The following is a 27,201-nucleotide window of genomic DNA, read 5'->3' on the forward strand; positions in this document are numbered from 1 at the left end:
GGCTGAACAGTTTTCGGAAGAGACAGAAGGAGGTTCTTCACCCCTTGGGCAGAAGAATATAAAGGTGGCATGAACTCTCTCTCTCTCTCTCTCTCTCTCTCTCTCTCTCTCTGGCAACACCAGTCTGAAAATGTGTCAAGTGGTTCAGGGTGTTCAGACGCCAAAAATTTATACTAGAACGGTATAGCTATACTATGAATTTATATGTCTGAATGCCGACTAAAGAAACGACGTTTAACGAAACGACGTATAATGAAATGACGGTCAGAGCATCGTTTCGAACTAGAACTCAATTAGTGTCTCAATGGTCTGTCGGCTATACGATGATTCTTTATACGTCGTTTCTTTATTGAGTTTTGGTATAAACTGGCTTGCGTCTGAACAGGAGGTAAGTTAACAAGCCGGCCTGATCATAGTCCTTTATAGACAGTCTCTGAAACACCCACTACTTTGCCGCATGTGACTTACAAAGTATTTAAAAGGTGGCCTCTCTTTTAATAATAGGTGAAGATGATACTTGTTAGAGGACAAAGCTCATTTGACTGACATGGTCAATGGCAAAAAAAAAAAAAATGAAATGCATGTCCTGAATTTTTCTCTCCCCTGTCACAGGTACTTGTGATGTCTTTTGAATGCGAGAGATTGGTGAATACTGGTCGGGTGATATCATGCCATGACAAGAAATTGAGTGTTTCTGAGGTGGAACACAGGCCACAGGGTCTGTCAATCCAGATTATTTTGGGGCAATGAATGTTTTTAATACAGTAACCATCTCATATCTCCACTAACCGTTTTCTCTTTAATCCCCTCTTTAACACATTTTTGTGGCCAATAAGTTACAAATGAAATTACGGAATTTGATAAAGTCGGTTAGAATATCTCCACAGAAATGGAAATAAGGTGTATCTCACCTGGTTAATGTCCAAGATGAAGATATGTTTGGGGATCATATGTAAGCCAGTTTACAGTTAGCTCATGGGAACATTGGTATAAATGACCTTCCTTTTTTTCTCAACTGGTTAGGCACTTCACTCATTTTTAAAGCAGTATGATGCATGAGCATGCCCACAATTTATGGAATTCACGTTCAAACAAAGAATGAACTTGCACAGAGCAGGTGACAAGAATGGTCTGTCAATTGACACTTCGGCAGGCATTCATTTTATTGGTTTGTGTTGAATGCATTTAAGCAAACTTTTTCTACCAACATTGCTAAATACCAGGCTTGCTGTCAGGTGGATGTGATAGCAAGCACCATTTATAAGGATTACATGAATAATCATTACATCACGGATGCTTATCTCAGTGAATTAAAAAAAACCAACATGCCTGATTGTACAAATGACCTTTTTCTGCTCATGCGCAAAGTGGAACTGTAACGGGCTTACTGGCATGAAGCAATAGTTAGTTGGCTTCTTAAAAATATCATATTAAAAAATTATAATGCAAGGACTAAATTCTGATACAGCTCAGTCTTCTACATGTGACTGGATGAACTGTGATCACCGAGCAAAATAACTTATGCTTTGTACCACTTAACAGCAATTAAATGCATATATGCACAACAATAGTGAGGTCTGTTCGTGTGAAAGTTGTATGCATGTATGATTTGGGGTTTTCTTTAGTGTGCCTGCCATTAAAGGTCATATAACCCTTTTGCAAACATCACAAAATTATGCACAGTTGAACAAGAAAGTCTCCCAAAATTATACATAAACTCTTACAGCAATACGCCTCACAGTTTTAAAAAAGAAATGAAAAACTAACCCCATGTCACTCAAGAATGCATTTCCCTTTTGCACCAAGAATAACAGTTGGAATTTTTTCAGGGTCCAAATCATTATCTAAAGTATAATTTCCCACTCTATCATGGAGAAGTTTCAGTTTTATAATCTTTAGGAAAGGTCTGAATTACCTTCCTCCACAATATATCAGCTTATGAAAGGAATCTGATTTTTAGGGTTGCAAAAGGGATACACAAAGTTTAATCATATATTATATTCTCCTGATTGATCTAATTTTTTGCCTAAGACTCAACTAGGCTATACAAAAATGTTTCTCATTCAATCAATACTGCTGTTTAGCTGGAGGTATCTCCATATATCATAATACAAGGTAATTTAATACTTTAATTTCCATCAAAAGTCCCTCAGCATTTTTTATAGCATGTAAATCGAAAACACAAAGTTATCGGAGAGAGAAACGCAATAATGACACAAGCCAGAAGTTTTGAAATGAGATTTGATTACTTTGAGGCTTGATTGTCATCGAGTACTGATATAGTAAGATGCGTAAGGACTTCCCAAACTGACGTGAGAGGGAGCTGTACTCGATCGCTTGTGATGATTGAAATGTATATCAGTTTGCGTAGGATGTTACGGTCGGCGCACTAGTTTGGACGTCAGTACCGTGATTATCAGCCTCCCAGGCTCCGCTGGAGTGGCGCCGAGAACCCTCGTTATGGACTCCCCACGGGGGGTTTTTACGTGAGCCCCTCCGCATGCTTAGCCACCCACTGAATTAACGAATAACGAGCCCGCCGCTCCAATCTGGCGATTTCATTACGCCTCACGCCGGCCCGACAGCACAGATATTGCACTGTTCATAACTTCTCTCGATGAAAAAACGGACATCAGCTGTCGGACAAAATGACATACCATCTCCCGTCCAACGCGTCGTGTCTGCCGCAACCACATGCTCGGCAGATCAACCATCCCATGTCTGGGATCGGATTGCTGATAAATCTCTTGACAACTCGTGGATACCAACGCCCTAAAAAAAAATCATGCCCAGAATCCTACCTCATGTGGATGAAAGTGATACCGACTTTAATTTCCATCTGCTCTGAGAAACTGGACATCAAATCTCTCTTTCCTCTCTGCCTGTCCTGGAGGACTTGCAGAAAAACTGGACGATCGACCAACAAACGTCCACTACAATGTCCAGCACCTAACTGATTGCGACACAATTTGTCTTGGAATTTTGAGCAGGATATCCTTACATGGACACTGCAATAGATGTAGCATTCATTATGATTGCATCATGATAACATTCCACCGAGAGTTTACATGTGCCTACAGTAACTGGGTAAATTCAACGTGCAAAACTGCTAGAATCAACATAACATTTGATCGTGTTAGCTTTTATTGCGCTAATTTGCTATGTAGAGCCCAAATTCATGTGAAATAGCATGGTTGCAAGTACGGATGAAATCATTTGAAGGAGCAAGAATTTGACATCTCGACAAAATTCACTCTAAATATTGTTTTGATTTTGCTACTATACGTGTAGATAGCAGCTGTTCCCTCTGTAGGAAGTCCTGTACAAATTTCATTCATACACATCGTACGTGGCGGCAATCTTGATTTGCCATGCATGAACACCTGGAGCGAAAATGAAGCATTTCCAAATTAGCACGCCAGTCTGGCACTCACTCAAGAATGATAAGCCGTGAATGCACAATAAGATGGCAAGATCCTGACCCTAATTAGTGCTCTCATTTGGTAATGTGCTGTGTGGCACTGCCTTCAATTTCCTATGAATCAGAGCAGTGTCCCTACTGAGATAACCAAGGGCATATTAAAGCTGAGTTTATTCACAGAAGATCCCTTGACAATACTACTACAAAGAAAACACATGCAGAAAAACATTGCCATATCTCTTTTTTACATTATCATTTTTATATTTCTTTTTTTCTGTGATGGATACACAGTGATTCTAACCCCTGCACAAATATCAACACACCTGCTCTTTACTAGGACTAACTTGTGGATTTTTCCCCAGGCTGTGTTGTTAGGGTGAGCAAACGTGCAATGCGATCACAGCTAATTTATTCTCATATTTCCACCTCGGTTCCCCAAGGATGGGATACGAGGACACAAGAATTACGCTGGATAATGACTTGCAAACTCAATGTGTGAGGCTCTGGCGGTACATACAACAGTATGAACAAAGTGGACAGTAAACTTCTGTCATTCCTGTTTTATCTTGTACACAGAGAGACAGGCACACAAACAAAGGAATGGAAAATATAACCTCCACCAGTCATAGGTTTCACCTACTGGCAGACGTACAATAATCACACAAGAAGACATTTGTGACACAGAGAAATAAAAAACAAAAAACAAAAATGAAACATGCACAAACATGAACACTCACTCTGTAGCATACACATACACAGACATGCATACACGCAACAGGACAGACACACACTACAAAGTCAGACACACAGACCCACACACTGACAAACGCAAACAGGCACATTTTAACTCTTTCAGCTCCATTTGAAACGCATTCACATAGAGTGGTAGTAGGATATTAGGATCATGATTGCATAAGGGTTAACAATAGTCGTGTTGGATGAAAAGCCTGAAAACATCCCGTAGCAACAAAAACTTGAAAGGCTCTTAAAGAGATTATTTACAACCCCAAGAGCATCAGCATAGGAAAAAGAAAGCTTCCACCAACGAACCTCGCAGACAGAACACATAGCACAGGCGCCCACTCAAGGCGGATGATGGCGAAACCATGCGCGGCCTAGATCTGCTACATATCATCTGCTCGCGACTCCGATGATCACACCCTAGCGACACGACAACTATTTCGGTTGCCATGGGGGCGGGGCAGACAAGACCGCTACGAGAGTGGGACCGGCTCAACGGCAGCTGGTAGGGCAACGCTAATCTAATCAGGGGTGATCATTGGATTCACCTCCCCTCCATTATCTCACAATATTGGAATTCATCATCAATACCCATCTCTGGCGACGTGGGGGACGGGTGCGGACCGCCGTCTCCAGTCAAATTTGACAGAATTATCGATCCTCTCTTACACGAGGCTGACAAGGGGAGGGGGAGAAAAAACATTGAAGACCCACATTCGCAATAACGGCAGTAGCAAACATTACACAAGAACTCAAAATGAGCAATAAAAGCTTGACTTTGCTGTTGAGATGGTCTGACTAAAACCTAACTTCACTGCAGATCAACTAAACAGATCTGTATGGGAGCATGGATCAAACACAATATTTTGTTAAAGTTACTGACTCTTCCCCTTTAAAGTGTCAAATGCAGGCACAATCACAAAAAGCAAAACAGATGTGGAACAACGAGCACTCATTTCCTCCCGCACTGTTTATATGACACTTGATACGAGGGGGTAATTAAGGAAGTGCCACAAAATCAATTTCAACGTTCCATGCAGTGTTGACGCTCAATTAGCAGATTGATAATTACAGTGGCCATTCAGGTTAACAGCTGAGCGTAACGAGCCCAAAACAACCTCTGACAGCCAATCAGCGATTCAGTGCAAGGACAATTTTGGCCTTGATTCCTTGCAAGCAGCATGCTCATTATAGCAAAATTAATTGCTCGTGATGAAAGTTGACGAAAACTATCCCCCCTTCTTTCTGCCAGTTTTGCTCACATTCAGACATTGAAACATTCATAGGAAAAAATCAGCACGAAATCTTCAATTGAAAGGGACCTTGTTGGGATGAATAGCCACATATATTGCAAATGGCACAGAAAGAGTGACATTCATATTTTTTCTTGTTTTTTTTTTTTTTTTTTTTGGGGGGGGTCATCGCATCTACAAGTAAAAACATTAACATTTGGCACTGAGAATGAATTGTTAACAATTCGTTTCAGGAGAATCTAGAGCTACATCAAGGCATTTTGTGGCCTCAGTATCTAATCAATCATCAATGCATTGACATAATACTGTATATGCCATGTATTTTGTGAGGGCTATTTTTTTCTCGCAAATTTAACATGCGAAAACTTTGACTTTGAGCCCGACATGAATGCAGCGTACACACATACATTTCTCCGTTCGTTATGCTACTCCCTGATCGCGAAATATCACCACACGTGAAATTGTCAAGAAGTCCCGAATCGCGAACAATTAGGCTCCCAAAATATATGGCTTATCCTGTAACCAAAGTTAATGACCATGAGTCATCTTGACAACCTGCACAAGCCTCCTTTGTGAATCTGAAGAATGTCTCCTTCACTCCACCTGAAGTGTACCTTTGGTGTCAAAGAGGTGTGAGCAACACCTTTGACAGCTCAAGCTAGCTAGCCTCCAGTTCAGCGATGAGAAATGAAAATATTTTTCCTCCTCCTCCTCCTCATCCTGCTTCTCCATCTCTCCTCTTTCCTTTCTTTTCTTTTTCCTTTTCTTCTTCTCTTCTTGCTTTTTTTTTCTTCTTGTACTTTTTCTTCTTGCAGCTGTTCACCTCTACTTACAGTTGATCACTTCTACTTATTTTTCTTCCTTGTTTCGTTCAACTTCTTGAACTTCTTTTGCTACTTCTTCTTCAACTTTTTTTTCTTTTTCTTCATCTTCATTTTCTTCTTCCAACTTTTTTTTCTTTTTCTTCATCTTCATTTTCTTCTTCTTCATCTTCACTTTCTTCTTCTTGTACTTTGTTCTTCTTGCACTTTTTAATCTTACACTTTTTTTTTGTTCTTGTACCTTCGACCTCATCATCATCTTAATATTATTTTACTTTTTCTTCTCCTCCTCTCCCCCTTCTTTATCATCCTGCTTATCTCAAAGAACATAAAGGGAGGGTATAATATAGGTTGAGGAGAGGATTCAGCTTTTAACTTTTTGCGAGATACTTAGAAACCACTTTATGAAATGTTACAGAGCATACAATTCTAAGAGTAATTCAAATTTGACAAAAATCTATTTTGAAATGGCTGAGATATCCAGAAACAAAGAGGTCCCGATAAAACGTGGGTCCCACCTTTTATTAGGACCTCTTTGTTTTACTATGTTTTTTTTTATATCTCAATCATTTCAAAACTGATTTATATCAAAAACACTTTGAATTCCTCTTCAAATTGTAAGCTCTTTCATATTTCAGATAGATGATAGTTGTTTTTAATTATCTCATAAAAAGTCAGAAGCTGAATCCCCATCTCAATCAAAACAATGTAATTCCTTTAACAGTGCTACAAGGAGGTCAATTCTTGTCCTCTTGATATAGACATTCAAACTGTTACAACTTTCTTGTCAACCGTCTGACTTTGCTGAAATCAAAGTTCTCAGACCTGATTGACGTTTTAATGCCATCAATATCCTCTTTGGATTACTACTTTATTCCAATTTTGCCTCCTCGAGCGCCGGATTCTTACCGATAAATCCAAGAGATGAGAACTCCAGGAGAAGCCAGTCTTTGGTGCTCTGTTGCATGGCAAAGTTCTTCATTGTCGTCAGGTACCCAGGAACGGCGACAATGTCATCCTCCAGCTGAAACAAATTGAAAGGAGGTATGAAAATAGGTTTGAGTTAGGATTAATTTCCTGTGGCCACTACAGAAGTGATTAGATGCCTGTGTGCACGAGTCATCATGGACAGACAGCTTTTGAGTGCTCTAAGAAGGACTAGGATACTAGAACAAAGTGCTTCACTTAAAGGGGGAAATGTAGCTCCCATATTCCAGCAGAACTGTCAAGTTTGGCTCTAAAACGTACACATGTACATAAAGATGTACAATGTATGAAATAATGCTGTGATTAGACAATTTCAGTTGGGTAACAACAAAAATGTGAAATATCAACTTAGAATGGTATACTGGAAGTACTACAATCTCAGAACATACCCAATCATGGTTGCTACGCACTTTTCTATTATAATCAATTGTTGGCAATCAATAAATCAGGCCACAGCAGCATCCACTGATCTTTTTACAATGGCACTTTTTTATATGCCATTTTAATTTACATTCAGGAATGCCACCCATTGTTTCATAATGGAATGCAACAATTACTTCGCATTCAATTCAATTCCATTTGATGCAATTAATCCTGTCAACTATGCAGCTGAATAAATGGGAACAAATGGGAGTAAACAACAGTCAAAAAGAAAGTATTTTTCCATCATTCTCCCATAATTTACTTTAAATACGTTGCCATAAAAATAAGAACAGAACACTGACAAACAAATCTTCTTTCCTGAAAAAAGAGTCTCCCGTATCCGGCCAAATCCCTTATCTGGATGAGCCCCGGTCCCGACTTGTCCGGATACGAGAGGTTCAACTGTACTTGGAATCCACTGTTGCTTGCATGAGGAACTGCCAAACAACAGGAAAGTCTCCAAGCAAAAGTTACCGATGGTCAGTTAAAGTCTGTTCTTTTTTCTCTCTCTCTTTGACAGTATACATGAAATATAAATGTCATCTTTAATAGCTATCTATTCCTTGCAATTGTGGAGGAAATATACATGTGTTTATACAAAATTTGCCAGGAGTCATTGACATGAAATTACTTGACGGAAGTACAGTAATACATGCGCGTACATATGAATATTTTTTACTTGATTTTAACCGACTATCGACATAGCATGACACATGAATGGGTGGTTTGTTTGTTTGTTGTTTTTTATCAATGTCCATGTTCCAAGACTTATGGCTGAATCTGCCGACAGTCGGCCCAATCAATTGTATTTTAGTACTGCCAATGAACTTTGAAGGACAGCCTCCTATGAAGCTCAAAACATTTATCATGTTTACTCTTGTGTATCTGTGATAACTGGAAAAAAACAAAACCATCCCCTGAATATACAATTGCACATCAAGGAATTCCATGTTTTGCTGCTCCATTAACCATGATCACTGATATTCCACATCTGTGCAGCTGTGTCGTCTAGTCGAGCCGACACTGATCCCAGAACGCACAGAACTGAGATCTCTTAAAGGAGGGAATCCACCCAATATCTAAGTCTACTCTCAAGAAAGAGAATGAAGTCAAACAGATAGAACAGCAAAAGTATTATAAAAGCTGGTTATCTCACCCTCCTCCCCCCCCCCAAAAAAAAAAACCCCAAATGCAATGGAATTTGAAGGTGTCACATACTGTTGTAGTCTTCTCATGTGGTAATGGCGACACTGATGAAACTTTGTAACTTTGGAATGGATTGTCCCATTTTCCTCGAAATTCACTTGTGTTCTACTAATACTGCTGCACTTTACTAAATCCACATATTTGGTTATCATATCCCTTTAAGGCACGGCATATTTTACAGTGTGATCGAATCATTAGTAAGGTGTCTCCTGCCTGACAGAAAGGCCCCTAGTGAGCCTTAGTGTGCAAACCTTAGGATCGTTCTACCAGGAAGGTGATGATTGTTAATGTTGGTTTACTTTCTCATTCAATATCACAGTTAGATCCCTTAAACACGTTGCAACCAGGGGCCCCGTTTCATAAAACTTGTTATCAGTGACAAGTTGTTATAGTTGTGACAGGCTACTGAAATCCTTGCATCTCATTGGCTGAGAGCAAATTTGTCATAGAAATGTTGCAGTTGTCACTGGTAACAAGTTTTATGAAACGGGCCCCAGATTTAACATAAATTGTGATCTGCACTGTACATGTATTTCAATGAGATGTTAGACTTCTTGGAAACCATATGCAAGGAGAAGATTTTTGTCTTGTTTCCCAGCTGATCATTCATATGTTCATACATACTACAAAATACAATGTACCTCTCCTGCTCTCTCTCTCTCTCTCTCTCTTGCTGCTTTCATACTTTCTATATTGTTTCTATTACATTTTCTTTTCCTTCTACCTCTTTCTGTATAGACTTCTTGTGTTATTTTCTCTTAATATATTTCTCTCTCTCTCCCCTGCACATCTATTCTCCCTGTTATATATATATATTTTTTTCATGTCACCCATTTCTTCCTCGTGTCTACTTTTCCATTTCCAAACCCATGAAACACAATCCTGCTTGTTTCTATATGCAACATGATCTAGAACTTAGTTTTTCATGAGCAATATTTCAATCAAATTAATTTGTGATGGAATAACAGATGGTGCCATAGTCACTACAAGTTTTATGAGAAAATACGGGTCTGGCAGAGATGGAAAAAAAAGGGTATGAATAATAACAAATCATGGTATAGAATATCTAAGAAATGTTAGCATATATAGTCAATATATCATGGCTGCTTGAAGCAATCTACAAGCAGCTGTTACAACAACAATTTTGGCATCGTGTTTCCATATCTACACTGTATAATTTTTTTTTTCTTAACAAATATACATTGTATCAGTGCACACACCAAACTCATACTATAATCATATAATACTAATAATGGTCTTATGTATTATGCCCAGGGTAGCTTTTTCAGTGTTGCCACTGCTCTACCAGAGGGCCCTGCCATTATTATTAACCCAGCATCGCCAGGTACCCATTAAAATATACACCTGGATCGAGAGGGAAAATGTGGGTAAAAGCATCTCGTGCAAGGACATTTTAAGTACTTGGCAGGTTTGATCGCAGGACCTACAGAGTCAAGAGACTTATCCACTATACCACAGTGCCTCCATAATATTTACATAAAAGTCTGAAGCATTTTATAGACAGGGTCTTCAGATTTTGCAATATACTGTATGGAAATGCAGAACAAACAAAAATGTCAGGTTTCTTTTTTCTTAATGTGTGTGTATGTGTAGATTTTTTTTCTCCTTTCTCAAGAGCTTGAAAAGCCTATTCCTGGAAAACTAATATGTGCAGAAATAAAAGGATACATTGTAGAAGGTCCAGTGCACTAGAAGAAATATTGCCAATACCTACAAACAAAACATATCTCTCTTTTAGAGATTGCCCCCCCCCCCCAAAAAAAAGGAAAGAAATGTATTGCAAATAAAATTGAATTGCATCTTAAAACAGCAAACAACAAATGGGAGTAAGAATCAAACAGCAGTGAAATAAAAAAAAGGTGGATTGATGGTTGCTGACAATCTGAATATTTGTTTTCCAATAGGCTAATATTCAATTTTCATAGGGGGTGGGGTCACCACAAATGGACAGAGGTTGGATTCATTTTTATGCAGTCCATGCTCAAAAATAAATATGCTGTATCTCTCAATCCTACAATTGTTTTGAGAGCATGATTTTGTTTCAGGGCAGAACTGACATGATGAATTTCTGTTACGAAAGTTCATCTGAATCAACATTTTTGTTTTCCAAGTTTTATTCGTGTCTTCAAATGGTTTTTCAAATTGAACAATAACTCATCAGTCAGGAAGGCAAATGTGGATACTTGCACACAATTCTTCATTTTGGTTTTATAAATTAGCAAGACTTCTTTTCATCTCAAGCAGGAACTAAAACCAAAAATATTTGTGACATAAAATTTCAGCGATTTGGAGCCGAAGGCCTGTTTCGCGGCATAAAATTTCACGAATTGCCACTGGTATTCAGTGCATAGTGTAGACAATAACTTTTGTATGCACTTTAATTTCACAAATCTTAGCTCCTCACAAAATTTGCAAAAATTTCATGCATGCGGGAATTTCTGATTTTAGAGCAGTGGTTTTATCTACCTGTACATTCTTTTAACTACAAGAATGTGGAAGAAGACATTATAGTTATCTCTCTCTCTCTCCCTCTTTGTCTTCCTCACTATTTATCTACTGTAAACGTCCATATTTTCAAAAAAATAATTTTTCACGCTGAGCGGCACCAAAACATATTTGTGGGTTCTTGAATTCCTGCTACGCAATTGTGCACCCATTGGAAATGCGCAGAGAAAATTGTGAAGATATTTGCACGGGTTTTAGAATTCCGCTAGCCATACGTAGCCCGAAATGAGCAAAAAATAATGAACTGCAAGATTTCTGCATTTACATTATCAATCTGTAATTTTATCTTTTTCTATTTCACTCTGTCTTTCTGTATTGCTTTTTATCTCAAACTGACTCTGGACATGACAGTTTCAAGCTTGGCTGAATAACAGTACATACACAAACAAAACAAATGCATTTTAAGTGAATTTAAAATCAGTAGAGTAGATGGTCACATGGACTGTTATGATATTCTATCATGTTCAACAGACAGGCTTGATAACTGCAGCCATTGGGCTGTCTACAGCTGTTGTTGTTTTAATAAACTACTTAATCATACGAGTGGAAGGATGAAATACTGCAGAAATCTTAAGGACAGGGTTTATGCTCAGCTCTTCCACAACACAGTCAAGGCTATGCAGACAAATCATTCTCACAAATATGCGGAGAAGTCGATAATCAGAACACGCGGAAATAATCAGAGTCTTTTACAGCGACTGCCGTTCTGTCTGAGACCTTACATCACATTTTATTCTCAAGGTAGAATGTGCACAGTGTGGAATGTTTACATGGCTGCCGATAAAAATTGACCGAGGATGAACGTTGTTCCTTGGAGAAATCCATCTCTGTCCCGGTGTTCCATTAAAAGTGCATCGAACAAAACAGGCGACTCCCACGACAAATTCCTTCGCAGAGAAAGAAGATGCTCGTTTCATCTCTCTTCTTCCCTCTGTCTCCTGTCTTCCGAGCCGGCCTTGGCGGGCGGGGTGCAGTCACCCGGGAGAGAGTCGGGTAATGTGCGATTAATCATATAATCCTGCGATATCCGTGGCATCCATCGGAGCTGAAAGGTGCTGTCGACCCAGATCCGCGATCGCCCGGATGATACTGCCAAAAAAGCTCGCAGAGAGAGAGAGCCGTCATTTCCGAGCCACGCCACAGCTCCGCTTTACCAGACACTTGTCCGCCGAGAAACTCATTAACGCACGGCACTCCTCTACTCTCTCGGCAATCCCCTCACAATTTCGGCAAAATCGAACCAACGGACAGAGGATTACCTCTGTAGAAATCGAACTTGGTAGATTAACGATCAGTCGCTTACCGACTTGGCAGCGCGACATGAATGAGTGCTCTATGATGCCCCCTGTCATTCTTAACATGCCCTTTTGAGCCACCTCTTATCCCTACATGTGCTTTGCATCCATGCTCAAGCTGTGCATATCGTTTCGAAATCTGGGGTGGGTACACCCTTGCACGTCGTGTCTGGGAGATTATTTCATTTCTTAACACTGAGACGAGATGGTTTACTGTGTACACAGTTTTTACACCCATAAAAGAGCTTGAAACATTTATCTTATGTTTTCACTATCACTGCTGCCATCTTGTTGAATTGGAAGAATGTTTCAGAGGAGAATTTACTGCACATTATGAGATTGAAGATGAATTCCTATTACTGTTAACATCGTTGTGAACAGGCTACACTTCATACTGAAATGCCATTTATCGGACAACACTCACAAAAGCATCATCAATGGGCATGAGTGACAAGAATTGCAGCTGGACTATACAGGACAGTTTAGCATGGCCGGGTCACAATTTCTTGAAAGCAGTTTCCCCAAGAGTTCAAGATTATGATGTAGACACAGCTGTGAGGTCCACAGACCTCCTCTCCTAGATGGAATTCATCGCCTCTTCTCCTTTCCAAAACAGAGGACATCATTGCCATGACAACCTGCATCCACTCATCATCCCAAAATTTCTCAAAGAGCAGCCAAGGAAATATCCCATACGGCAGATGGCAGCTTAATGAAGCAAACCCTAATATTTTAATATGTCACTGACAAAAAACCTATAATGGCATTATAGAACTATAAATGAATGTCTATTCTTATTTTCTTTGTTGTTGTTGTTGTTGTCATAAATGGACATCTATGTTTTGTCTCAAACAATGTGGAGATGAAAGAAAAAAAAAGTTCAGTATTAGGACTTGACTGACACCAAGCTGCACCTCCAGGTAGGAAAGCTCTGATTACGAAATATGCTCCAGTTTCTGTATGATTTTATTCAGGCATTCTAAACACAGCAGGGCAATGTTACCAAAATGAAAATTGATCGCTGTTTCCCTCGAGTTCCTTTGAACCTTTCTGGATAACACTGCTTCAAAACAGAAGTCACTGACATCTCTGTAATATTCAGTCCAGGTGCCAGTGGCAACGATGGATACCCTTTCAGGTATCTGTGGATAAATCATCCATATCCATATGAGGAGAATAAAACCCCTAGGATTGTGTTCATGTGACCTTGAGAAGTCCACATTTAAAGCCACTATTTATCATTTGCAGATTAAAAAAAAAAGGAAACAGCTATAGTGCTTCAAAATATTTCTAAAATGAGAGTTAGGGATAGAAACAATCACTGTAAAAATGTTAATCAGTGTAATCAATATTAAATGTTGTTAAATATAAAAAATGTGAATAATTCTTTGACTAAAATCATTTCTAGAATAAATTGTGTATAGTTATGGTTTAATGAAAGAAAAAAGGGATATCTCCTTACATTTGTGGCTTTATTGCCATATGTTCATACAGTAGGATGTTCTGTGATACAACTGAACTGTACATATCTGCATCAAATGTGATTTCATTTTTTTCTTAAATCACTACTCCCAATGGTAAACAGTGGCTTTATTTAGCTTCCTTGAGAGCCCATACCATAAAAAAGTCATGTTGCTGGTGAAATTCCCAAGTTCAAGCTCAAGTTCAAGTTCCTGTTGCACACTTACAATCTGAGCTGATGGCATTGTGTGCGGAGGTGGGGGTGGGGGTGGGGATCTAGGAAACACATGGTGCACATTACGCCTTGCACATAGTCTTGTGACCTTTTTGACCAGATTAACCCGCTGAGGTCGTGAGTTGCTTTCATGTTTTCTTACAGAAAGTATGTGTTATTCTTGTCCTGCTATAAACAGAAATATAGCAGTCACAGGGGAAAAAAATGGGGACAAAAATGTTCGTTCTAGTCATACTCATGCAGGGCTGCCAACACTAATGTATAAAAGTCTGAGAGATTCAAAATAGCAACTCGGGGAGGGATGCTCGTGTGTTAAACACATCTCAATAAGCGAAAATACTTCCCAACTTAGGGAAGCAATTTTAGATTCTCTTTGGCAGGACATTAAGGGATTTTCATTCTTCACAGTTTTCAGGGAGACTCCTGCAATATCAGGGAGGCTTGGGGCGCTCTGGTTCATGTAATCAGTCTATGATGACTTTTAGCGCTCTTATCATCCCCACATCCAAGATTAACGGAAAGAGATGAGACTTTAAAGGCTTCAGCCATCTTCCCATTACCTGCAGATTTTTTTTTTTTCTGGCATCGAATCAATCAGGGTAAAAACCCACTTTATGGCTGGTGAATTCGAGAATGTAGTGAGATATTTCTTTACACATGAGTCATCGCTTTCAATCAAAATGAGCTTAATTCCACTCCACTCTCATTCAGTGCCTGGTATTTGCAAATGATGGATCGATGCACTTAAAGGGCTAGTCTATGCAGCGATGTGAATCCTTTGAAGACCTACTTAGAACAGTATACATTTCTCATAGATGGACTGGGAAAATCTCAATCTACCAAATATTTCATCAAGCCTGAGGTTACCTTTGGGAGAAGACTACCAATCGTTTGACAAATATCTTCAGTATTGATGCAATGGCAAAGTTCTCAAGTACAGATTAGTGCATATGACAGGCCCTTACGGGAGGGGGGGGGGGGACACATTTGTGTGAATTTAAGCAAAGATGCAAGTCACTTGTATAGTCTGTTATACTAATATTACTGAGTCTTCTATGATATTTTACAAAAGCATTGTTTATTTGAATTTTTAAACACTTGAATGTGAGGTCAAATTTTCTTTGATTGCATGAAAAAAAACAACGAACAATTCCATCATTAAAAGACTGTGAATGGAATAACTCCAAATTAAAAAACTGAGCATTGAAGAGATCTGGGGAAGCACAAATCATATTATTGTTACAAATCACGAAAGTTCAATTTAATGAATTATCCACAATTAGTTCACTACACACTAATACTGGTCAAAGTATCTCATCAAATGAGTTTGATCCATACCAAAATTATAACAAGCCAAATACTCTATAGACGTCACAAAAGAGGTACACCTCTATCATCCCGAGACATGCATTAATAAGATATTTTATCCCCTGTCATCTCATCACCCCAAAGAAAGAGGAACAATAGTTACTAGGTCATCAAAGAGAGCCTCTTCCTATCATCAAGATGCAATCAAACGAAAAGAAAGTCCTAACGAATTCCCTCTGTCCTCTCCCCCCTATGAAAAATGGAGCGCTGTTCCTCCTCAAGTTCAAGGACAAGATCTTCCTTCATCATCGAGAGATCATCAAAAAAGTATTCCTCAATCCCTAACCTCCTACCCTCCCCTATTAAAAGAAGAAAACAAAACATTCAACAAACAAATAGCATAGAAAGCTCTTTCACCCTGTACGAACGGGGCTACAAGATGCACAACTATTTTGCTCTCTGTCGACACCGAGTAATAATTCGGATTTGATCTCTTCAAATCTGCCGGGGGAGGCAGCTCCCATTCCCAGCTCCCACTCCATCCATGGTGTAGCTCCGGTCGAGCATTTCAGCAGGCTATCAGTGGCCTGGCACAGAGCAGATACAATTTCTCCACAACATACCACGTAGCCATAACCACACACAAGCCCATTTTCTCGGGTGTCACAGTTATCTACACAGCATAGACACATACATGTATACAAACACACAAAAAAGAACCCCTCCCCCCTTAAAGAAAGAAAAAAAAAAATTCCACTTCAAAACAAAAACACACATTTTGCAAACTGTTGAATTTCCATGATAAGGTCAGATCAGATCTGATTTGGTTCCATTTCATACCATAGTTCCTATGTTACAGCATCATTCTCCCAGAGAGTACCTCAAAGACACAGGTGTAAACATTGTTTATTAAACTCTTTTGACTTTTCCAGAATGACAGCAGAAAAGAGATGATGCTGGACAGGATGGAAATCTTTAGGGTGACTCAATGTTTTATCCAAAGTACAAGTATGTAGAATAAATACCTATGAAAAAAATGAAAACGTCAAGAACGATTTGTAAAAGGTCATTGCCCTTTCTGCCGAGTATAGAAAGCACTTAATGTTCATTAGGAAGTCACATTTACATCTGACCTATTTCATGCATTTACATGGTTGAAATATTTGTTTGTGGTATATGAGTAGAGTGATAACAGAATTACATACAGCACTGAACCTCACCAATGTGCAACCAGATAAAAAAAAAAAAGAACAAGACGAAAAAAAAAAATGATACCATTTTTTCTCTACCTATGCTTGTATGCCATTCATGTCAAGATAGCTGAAAAAGTTTAGGACATGTACTTGTTTATCAATAAGCTTTAACGAGAATCATCTATGTATTTTTCAAAATATACACTTATGAGGGAATATAAATCGTAAGCGAACTTAGGGGTGAAGATTGCACGTGCACATCGTCTATAGTGTCTATGAAGTGAACAGAATCTGTTTGAAAAAAAAAAAGAGAAGGTTTTGAAATTTGCATTTCCACCAAATGCAGGCATTGTAAAGCACAGAAAGACCGATTGAATTAAAAAAAAAAAAATGTTGCTGACGTCCTCACATCACCTGCTCAAATGACATTGATAGAGCATGTATGCCTTCCGATCCACAACCAAGCAGCCGGACAAATGTGTGTCTCTCGCAAGAGAAGTCTATCATGAAAGACGATGGAAAACTGGCACAACTGCCTGCCCCTTGTCCGCCAGAATGGCCACGTTAAGACGAATCGGCCTAATTACCGTCGGCAAACACGGGCTGGGGGAAACCGCGGCGTTTTCCGCCTCTCAACAGTCGGCAGAGATTTTGCTCTCTCGTTAGAGACCGGAAAGGGGAAGGCGAGGAGTCTCGAATGCTGTGTAAAAAGCTTGAGCAAACACACATTCACATGACAAGGTCTCAGTCAATATCCTAATCGGCTGGAATTGGCCTGACTCATACTGGGCCACGAGTTCTCCTCATCCAAGCTATCTGACTGCGACAGGAGGGGAAAAAAAGACACTTCTTTGACAGCACAATCCAGTACCACTTGGTATGAATGGTGCACACATTACTGCCTCAAAAGAAGAGAGCTTTGAAAACTGTGTTAACTGCACTTTCCTTGCGGAGTAAAGTGCAGTCTACCTCAGCAAATAATCTGGACCGATGATCACATGGCACCCAGGGAAACTAAGCAGAACTGTCATCAAGTTCCTCCATCAAAGTCTTGCCCTCTTCACAGATGTGCAGCTCCTTCCTTCACAAATGTCTTATTGCCATGCTCTACTCTGTTCTTAATTTCTTCTTCAAAAGGTTGGGCATTGCAAACTACGCTCTTCCTCAAACCATATTAAATTATTTTGCATGCCCACTCCTCACAACTGGGAATCACAGCAAATAATGTTCAGGTCTCGATCAAAAATATATGTGAGTGCTCTTACAGTCAACATTTTCTCACACCATACTTTGTTTCATTCCAAGAAATAAGAGTGTCTCCTTCTTTGTAATCCGGGAGGGATGTTCCCTACATTTACCAGCCACAGTCACCATGTAAATCACATAAAAGAACACAGTCCTTTCGTTCAAACCAGGTTATTTCTTTTTACCAAAGAGAGGGAAAAATAAGATATATATACACAACAAAGCCTGATACATTGTATCACTGGCATGACTAACTAACTGATATGGATATTCACTGAGACCCTACAATGTAGGTTTCAATACTGTCTCTTCTTTTTTATTGAAAGATGGTAAGATAGACAGACAGACAGACAGATAGAAAGGCTGATAGCTGGTAGCTATAGGTACATGTAGGTGGGTACAGAGATAGATAGACAGACAGACAGATAGATAGATAGATAGATAGATAGATAGATAGAAAGATAGATAGATAGATACATGGATGGACAGATAGATAGATGAATAAATAGATAGACAGAAATTAAGACAGGAAGTTAAATAGGTAGACAGACATTTATATGGACAGATTGACCACTGTATAGCCATAGTATCTTTTATACAAAAAGCATAATGGAAGAGCATTAAAGGCACACTTCTTTTTGGCTACTTGATGACCTTACACATAATACATTACCCTACAAAGTTTAGGAGCAAGTTACAGTAGTACATCTGATCCCATGACCTTTGACCCAATGTCTTATTTTCCCACATGACAAAGCATGAAACTTCTTTCAGACATCTGTGACAGCTGCACCTTTTGTGCAGCAATCCGCGCAAACATTTGTAATATTTGCAAAAAAAAGAAGTTCCACATAGATTACCCAAGAGAACAGGGGATATTCCACTCTTTTTTTTATTTCTTTATTGCGCTGCCCCTACAGAAACGTAGTCGCGAGTTGTCACACTGACGTCTGCAGCACTGATTGAGAAGTGGCGGGATGCACCCTTGGTAACCTCGCTCGTACCCCATTCATACAGGGCATGTAGAGGGCTCTAGGAGTGCTCCTAGGTACCATTTCATGAAAGCTGTCAGCCCTGACAAGTTGTCAGTTTCTGACTATCACCATAGCAACAGTCAGTTACAAGAGCTTCTCAGCCAATCAAAACCAAGGATTTTGCTGAAATTGCCAGAGACTGACAACTTGTCGGGGATGACAACCTTCATGAAATGGTGCCCTGAACAACTGTGAATTCTGCATGAACAGACGGTTGGGCTCTGGAGCACTCTAAAAGTTATACCCCTCTCGAGGCACGGCTCAGGAGCATTTCTGAAGCACTCTAAACTCCATGTGAAGAGGCAACATATTTGGAGCGCTCCGGAAGTGGAATGTGGTGCGCACTGTGCACATTGCTTGTATGTTAGAAGTTCGCGCACACTCGAAGGTCACCATGATAGTTACACCCCTCTCAGCCATTCCGCGCGTGGTCTCAGCAAGCGGTGATTCTCTCCAGGAACAGATGAGGGGGGCATAAAGTCGAAGTACTTTAGGAGCGCCCCCTGGGCCCAACTTTGAGTATAAATGGGGCACAAGACTTTATGTGAAGAGGATCCTTCTTCATCTTCTTGTTTGGCAGGCTGATGGTATTCACTTTCAATTCTTTACACTCCATTCCCACTGTAATCAAAACTTATTGCATCCAACTTCAATAGCTAAGGACAAGCAGAGGAGGGAAGTGGTATATGCTTACCTGCACATAATAGGTTCCTCTCATTCTGCAGTACAGCATGAGAAAGGAGAAGTCCAGGTTCTGTTTTGTTCTCCACCTGTTGAAATATACAAAGAACATCACAAACAATCATTGATCCATTGGTCATTGAAAACAAATTATTATCTATATAATGTATTTTAGTGGCACATTTAAAATACGTATTTTTGTCCACTTGATTCTCATATGCAATCTCAGAGAATATTCAATGAAACACATCAGGCTAGTGCACTTATTCCTTTAGGATACTGTTACTTCCTCACAAAAGAATTGGAGTGCTCGGGTGTGATACAGGGTACCACTGATTACATGTGGTTAAAAATTAATTGGCAGTATTTTCATGAAATCGCTGTCATCATCATCATAACCATCACCATAATCATCATCATTATAATCGTCATCACCATCATCAATTCCAACATCTTTGAGGGGGGGGGGGGGGGGGGGGGGAAGGTGACACCTGTTTCATGCTGACTCACTTGACTCTTTCTGCTGTATCCCCAAATGTCTCCTTGAGGTTATTAAGGTCTGGGTAGTATTCTGGTGGGGGTGAGATGACTTCTATTAGGCCGGATCCAACCTCTTCTCTAAATCTGAAATTTTGACAAGCACAACAGAGAAAGAAAAAGAAAGTTTCATATTCCCCTCATGACTATTCAAAAAGAAAGAAAGCAAAAAAAAAAAAAAAAAAAAGCAGTTAAGATCAAAACATGATTGCATGCATTGGTAAGATGACAGAGATTTTTACACAGGTTCCAACTTTACCATTTCCTTGAGAAATAATCAAACTCATTTGAAAGTAAACAACAAAATAAAACTGCAAACACATTAAAATTCATTTAATGCATTATAAATGAGATTTTTTAAATGCAATTACCCACAAAAAACTCTCTCACACACACATGCACACACACAAATATCAACAAAAATGAAGAAAACAGATATAAGTATGTCATTCCCATGTTCGTTTATATTTCAGAGACAGCCAGTTATTCTCACATAGACCAGCAACTCCCCCAAAAGAAATACAAAACACTAGAATAAAGAATTATCATAACAAAGAAAGACAAGTACTGTGTGGGCACAGACAAAACCCACTAAACATTTTCGTCATCAATACACTCATGGGGTACTGTGCTTTTGTTATATCAAAATAAGGCTAAAGAACTTTTAAACAATGTTTCCTTGTTTGCAAAATCTCTAATAGCTGCATGATCCGACATGCTACCAAAGTTACTTACATTGGGCCGAATGCATAAAACAAGCAATTGCTTGTAAGCAATTGCTTTAAGCAAAAGCACAAGCTCGTCTAGCAAAAGGTGTAGCTCAAGCAATTGCTTAAATCCATATATGCATAACCTTTTGCTTGTACCCATACCTTTTGCTTGTTCCGCACAAGCAATTGCTTGCGTTTTCAACAAAAGGAACGTCACGCCTGTGCGAACACAAGAACGAAGGCGAGTGTGACAGCATGTATTTGAAAGGGCGTGTGTGTGCGCAACATTTCCTGACATAGCAATAGAGCTATGAAATGGCACTCATAAATGCGCACACAGACGTACACACACATCTATACACACACACATACTGGCTAATTCCCATCACTGATTATAGAGATAGCCCGGATCTGCCAGATCTCACGTGGAGAGAGGTCTCCTTGCTCTCCACCGAAGTCAGACATCTACCTGTTTTTCATCACATTTTGCGTGCTGAACACTGGACTTTCCCGTTGTTGAAATGAAAAAGTTTCTAACACTGCTAAAGAATAATTTCTTGTAGATTTATACCACTCCTGCACAAGTGTGGTCTTTCTTGTATGAATGTGACAATGATACTTAAAAAGGAACGTCCAAGTTAAGCAAAAGCTCAAGTTCATTTTGCAGAGCTTGGAAAATTGTAAGCAATTGCTAGCAAGAACAAGCAAAAGGTATGTTTTATGCATACGTTTTTAAGCAAACGCTTGGTCTCTAAGCAATTGCTAGCGGGCAGCAAGCAATTGCTTGTGCTTGCTAGCAAAAGCTTCTGCTTGCAAGAAATTGCTTGTTTTTATGCATACGGATTCGAGTAAAAGGCTAGCACAAGCAATTGCTAGCGTTTATGCATCCGGCCCATTGTGTAGATATGAAGATTTACCCCATGAGGGTTCAAAAATAGATGTTTAATGCTTTTAACAAAGTAAAAATCTGAGTGCGATGAGTTTAACCATATTCTATGTTTTTGGTAGATAGGAGAGTTGGAATAAAAGACTTCTATAAATGGTTTATCAACATGGCACTATTGGCTAATCAATGCCAACGTAGTGACAGCATAATTCATAAAAGTTTTGTCAGCTAGAGAGTTGTTGTTGTGTTTTGTTCATTCATTTTTGCATTATCATACAGCTCAGTCACCCAAGTTTGACAATTTCTAAAGCCAATTGTTAAAAGTCATGGCTGAACATGAAACGCTTTTTGAATAGGCATGCATCGCAAACACAGCACGCTTGTGTTTGCCATTTCCGGTCTTTGTTCTTTGCACGGGCACATCTGCAGTAACAACTTTCAGGGCATTACACATACAAATCATACAAAAATGAAAACAGACACCTAATCATCAATTTTGAATGTACCAAGAATGCACTCACTCTGTAGCAAGGCTATTATCTACTTTGCACTCTTCATGATAATTCATTCATGAACAGATTACCAGTTGCATCAGTGCTAATGACATTTGCTCATACATCTGTTTTACCCCCTCAGATGTCATTTTGATCAGTTTATGATGCAGAATCATAAACATTTCTATCACATCCGCCTCCAAATTTCATCATCTACCTATCACATACAGTACATACATCGGGGGGGGGGGGGGGGATCGACTGGAACTCATCATTACATTGCAACCACACTTCAGCCTCCTTTCTCTGATGACGGTGCCCACGAGACAATGTGAAGCCAATCAATCGAAAGAGATGCGTTCACACACCACAAAGGCTACAATTTGATAATATGTACAACTACCCAAAATGCACTTGGTTGAAGTGAAAAAGAAAAGAAAATAGGTCATCCATCACTTCTCATATTTTTTTTTAAAAACTTTTTTAACGATTTGGGAAGTAGTCATTTGCAGTCATTTCGCTCAGAGAGCGAGAAAAAATAAGGCCAGTGTCAAGTCGATAGATTCCTGCTTCAATTCGATACTAAAAATGTCCTCACAAAAGGTACTCCAGTCAGTTTCACTGCTACAGTGTATACAGCATATTCCTAATTTCACATCCAATGTCACGTAGCAACTCACTGCCCCTCTACTTAAGGGACTTCACTTGCCCTACCTAATTCCTACTCGTTAGACCATTTCTAATTCGGAACTATTGCAACAGTGTAATCTGGGATGCTTAGAGCTTTCATTCACAATGCAATACACATTGGCAACACTACTGCACTCGAGAAATTTTGTGAGTTTTTTGCCGCTGTAAAGCACTTCCATAATTGGCTCAGCAGCCTGAATGCAGTCATCGATGTCATGTGAACAGTAGAGCGGTCAGTTACCTGCAACTTTGCATTAATTGAGAGGCCAAAAGGAGGAGTCCTAATTGCGCATGGGAGTCAGACTATGGCAAACAATCACATTTCCTGCCATAATGGTTCTCACTTGAAACTGTCACTATGAAGTTCTAGTGAAATTATAACAAAAACAGCAAGAACATTTAGCCCAGTGTGCATTTATATTTCATTTTTTTTTTTTTTTTTTGGGGGGGGGGGGAGGGAGGATGGCTGGGGGTGATGTTCGGCAGGGCATTTTGTAAAGCTGCCAATGAACTCCCTCTGTAATATTTAGATTTCTATTACTATTACCTTATTTTCAGTGACATTTAGTAAATAGTCCTTCTCTTCATTTAGTCTATTTTTCTCTTCTTTCTCATACTCTATCATTTCTCTTTCTCTATTTCCCCCCCCCCTTCCTCGCACCGTTTCTCCCCCTTCCCTCTCTCTCTTTCCTGCATCATTAAACTCTCTAAATAATAAAAACACATCACCTTGTAGTTCCTCCATGTCATCCCACTCCACTCATGCTTCAAATGACTGTTCACCATCTTAATGAGCTTTCCAACCAATTAAAACCAGGTAGCGCTAATCACTGCTTTAATGGATATTTCTTTTTGTTCAAATAAATCGACACACAGAAGAAATTACTCATCACAGCATTACAAAGCATGGCATGATGGCCTTTAAAAATTGCAAGTACAGGAATGTATTCCTCACTCTAAACATGATTCTGTAAGGTCTATGGCAGGCCAGGTTCAGATTGAACGGAGTCTGTAGAAATGTACTCAGTATTTCAGGGGCCCATTGAAACTGTAAACACCTAATCCGACCGAATTTACTTTTCCCAAATGCAAATCAAACAGGGCACCTCTGGGGCAGTGTTTACATGGGCTGGAGCCCCTGCAGTACTAATCAGTGCTGACTGGCAAACTGGGACACAGTATCATAAGTACTGTATACGCCATATATCTAGCAAGCCGAATCGCGACTTCCCGACAATTTCATTGCAAATGGCTAAATTTGCAATCGTGGAGTACAGTAATGAACGGAGAAATATGTGCGCGTACGTCACATTCATGTCGAAATCAGATTTGATATTTTTGCACGTTGTTAAATTCGTGAAAAGCATCCAACTCCCAAAATTCATGAAAATAACTAGAAATGTCGCTATGGCGACTGATGCCTCCGCCATAATGCATGATTCTCCCAATAGGCGTATAGTACAATGTCTTCACAATGTGTGATCCATGACAGTTTCACATAACTGGCAAAATATTGAAATGGCAGGTTTGTCAGAAATGTCTTGAACTGGGTTTGCTTTAATTTTCTAAGAGTGCAGGTACACATATTTGGGGAATTGAGAATTTTTACTTGAATTCTGACAGACCTTTTTATAAGTTTATGCATTGAGTAATTTCTAAGGTATGAAGAAAGAGTGTAATGACGGTACAAAATGGATTTTTTTTTTTTTGGGGGGGGGGCATTGAAACCTGGCCTTTGACCCTTAACTTTTAACCTTTGACCTTCTGGCTGGAAATTTCCCAGAGAATCTCCATTAGGTAATGCACGTATTAAGTTTTGAAACTAATAATGCAAGCATTGCATATACTAGTATATGAGGGAAATAGTAAAATTTTGAGGAGTTGACCTTGACCTTTGATCCCTGACTATTGACCCATGACCCCTAAATTCCCTAGATAATCCCTGCCAGTCAGTACATGCGTATGTACCAAGTTCCACGAAGATACATTGAACCATTTGCGAGAAAAGTGATATTGCAACATTTTCACCTAACCTTCGACCTTTTGACCTTTGACCTAATGACATGAAACTCTCTCTGGAGAATCTTTACGCAGTAGTACATGTCCACACCAAGTTTCAAGAAAATACCTTTGGGCATTGCATAGATATGGGGGAAATTGCAACATTTGTAGCATTTGACCTTGACCTTTTGACCTTTGACCTCTTGCCAATGTCACTAAAATCTACTCAACTAATTGTCCTATCATACATCATCCTTGGACCAAGTTTGGTGAAAGCTGCTTCATCCAGTTTTGAGTTATCACGTGAACAGATAAATTTTAGGATTTGACCTTGATCTTTGACCTTTGACCTCTGTCCGATTTCACTGAAAAACTAATCAAGTAATTGTCCCATCATATATCATCCTCCAACAAAGTTTGGTAAAATTTGCTCTATCCAGTCTTGAGTTATTGCGTAAACGGATACAATTTCATGATTTGACCTTGACCTTTGACCTTTAGTCGATTTCTCCCAAAATCTAATCAAATAATTGCCCCATCATACTTCATACTTGGACCAAGTTTGGTAAAATTCCAGTAAATATTACTCAAGTTATCGCGTAAACGAAAGCGGACGTACGGACGTACGGACGGACGGACAACCCGAAAACATAATGCCTCCGGCACCACTTCGTGGCGGAGGCATAAAAACCTCACAAAATATGTACTGTATGTGGTGTACACAGTAAACTGTATGTTAGCTACTAAAAGTGCTGATACAGGAGGCAGCCGACACTGAAAATGCATCCGTACAAATCTTGAAGGAATGTGTTTGATGGGGATGGAAAACAATAAAGTTTTTCTTTACACGGACCTGCTTGCTACCATATTCAAATGCTACATGTAGGTGTACTTTCAAGAGAAAAAAAGGGCTGTTCCTGTCATTGAAAAACTTGTGTGAGACTTGCCTAACATGGCAGCAGCAAATAATACATGCACACTGGATTACCAGTACTGCTATGAACTGTACTGCAATCTGCTACAAAAGCATGTCATGGAACCTTGCAGTATCTACTAAAGTTGCCCCCATTTCTTAGGTAGATGTTGAAGAAGGTTTACAAGTCCAAACATATGTTTTAAAGTGAAAATGCCAGGTGCCACTTGAACATCAACATATCTTTTACACAAAACACAAAAAGACGTACTACAGTGTTTGCCATTCAGTTCAATGTGAAAGTCTACTACTACTACTACTACTGATATGTTTCCTGTATAGTGCTGCATTTAGACAATTTCAACTACAATTTATAGTTCCTGTGATAGACTATTTCCTTTTTACCACCGGATGAATATATAGCAAGGATAAAAGTACAACACAAGGCATTTGAATGGATACAATTTTTCTCTCAAGATTTGTCTTATTTTGGTCAATTTGTGGTCGAAATATTCTGCTTGTCTCACCGTGTTTGTGGATTGCGCTTTCCTTCTCTACTCTGTATTCATGTCATTGCAGGTGATCCTCAATCCCCATTCCTTCTACAAGAGAGACGTTTGCTAATCTTTAGCATCATAGACCCTTGGTATCCTGACACTTTGTAACATACTGCATCTGACAAAAATGACTGATCCCAATTGCTATTCCACATCTGATCAATCCCATTAAAGAATAACAGGCTAAAGAAACATATCCACTGATTACTAATCTATTTCTAGACTTTTGACCACAGTTAAAACTTTGCTGGCCTATCCTCCAGCAAACAAGGTCACAGATTAAAGGTCAAAGAATAACTTTCCCTCCCCCCCCCCCCTTCCCCAAGGGGAAAAGGAAATATCTGAAATATTACAAATATGTCATTGACAGGCAACATTGGGTGGAAAAGACAAAGGAATGCCCTTTAGCCATCCAGGAGGTCAATGACCCTGACCTAAACTCCTGGATCCTGTCACAAGTACTCTGTAATGGGGGATACGTGATTAGACCAAGCCAGACTTAAGGCTCATTCACACACATTCAAAACCAATGATTTTTTAAAATCAATTTTTTGTAACATGATGCAAAACCTACAATTCTCAT

At 39.3% G+C, this 27,201-nt stretch overlaps 1 protein-coding gene across 1 annotated transcript in view; it reads right to left on the reverse strand.

Annotated features, from left to right (window-relative positions):
* LOC139731478 (alpha-1,3-mannosyl-glycoprotein 4-beta-N-acetylglucosaminyltransferase B-like) overlaps positions 1-27,201 on the reverse strand; it is a 119,697-nt gene that overhangs the window by 27,234 nt on the left and 65,262 nt on the right. Inside the window, exons 6-8 of the mRNA XM_071642362.1 lie at positions 20,341-20,454; positions 19,844-19,919; positions 7,146-7,260 (exon numbers count right to left, since the gene is read on the reverse strand). Coding sequence (XP_071498463.1) covers positions 7,146-7,260; positions 19,844-19,919; positions 20,341-20,454 — 305 coding nt within the window. The remainder of the gene's footprint in view (positions 1-7,145; positions 7,261-19,843; positions 19,920-20,340; positions 20,455-27,201) is intronic.

This window comes from Diadema antillarum, unplaced genomic scaffold, assembly GCF_040938485.1.
Source record: "Diadema antillarum isolate AM-2024a unplaced genomic scaffold, OU_Dant_1.0 seq00000375_RagTag, whole genome shotgun sequence".
NCBI lineage: Eukaryota > Metazoa > Echinodermata > Echinoidea > Diadematoida > Diadematidae > Diadema > Diadema antillarum.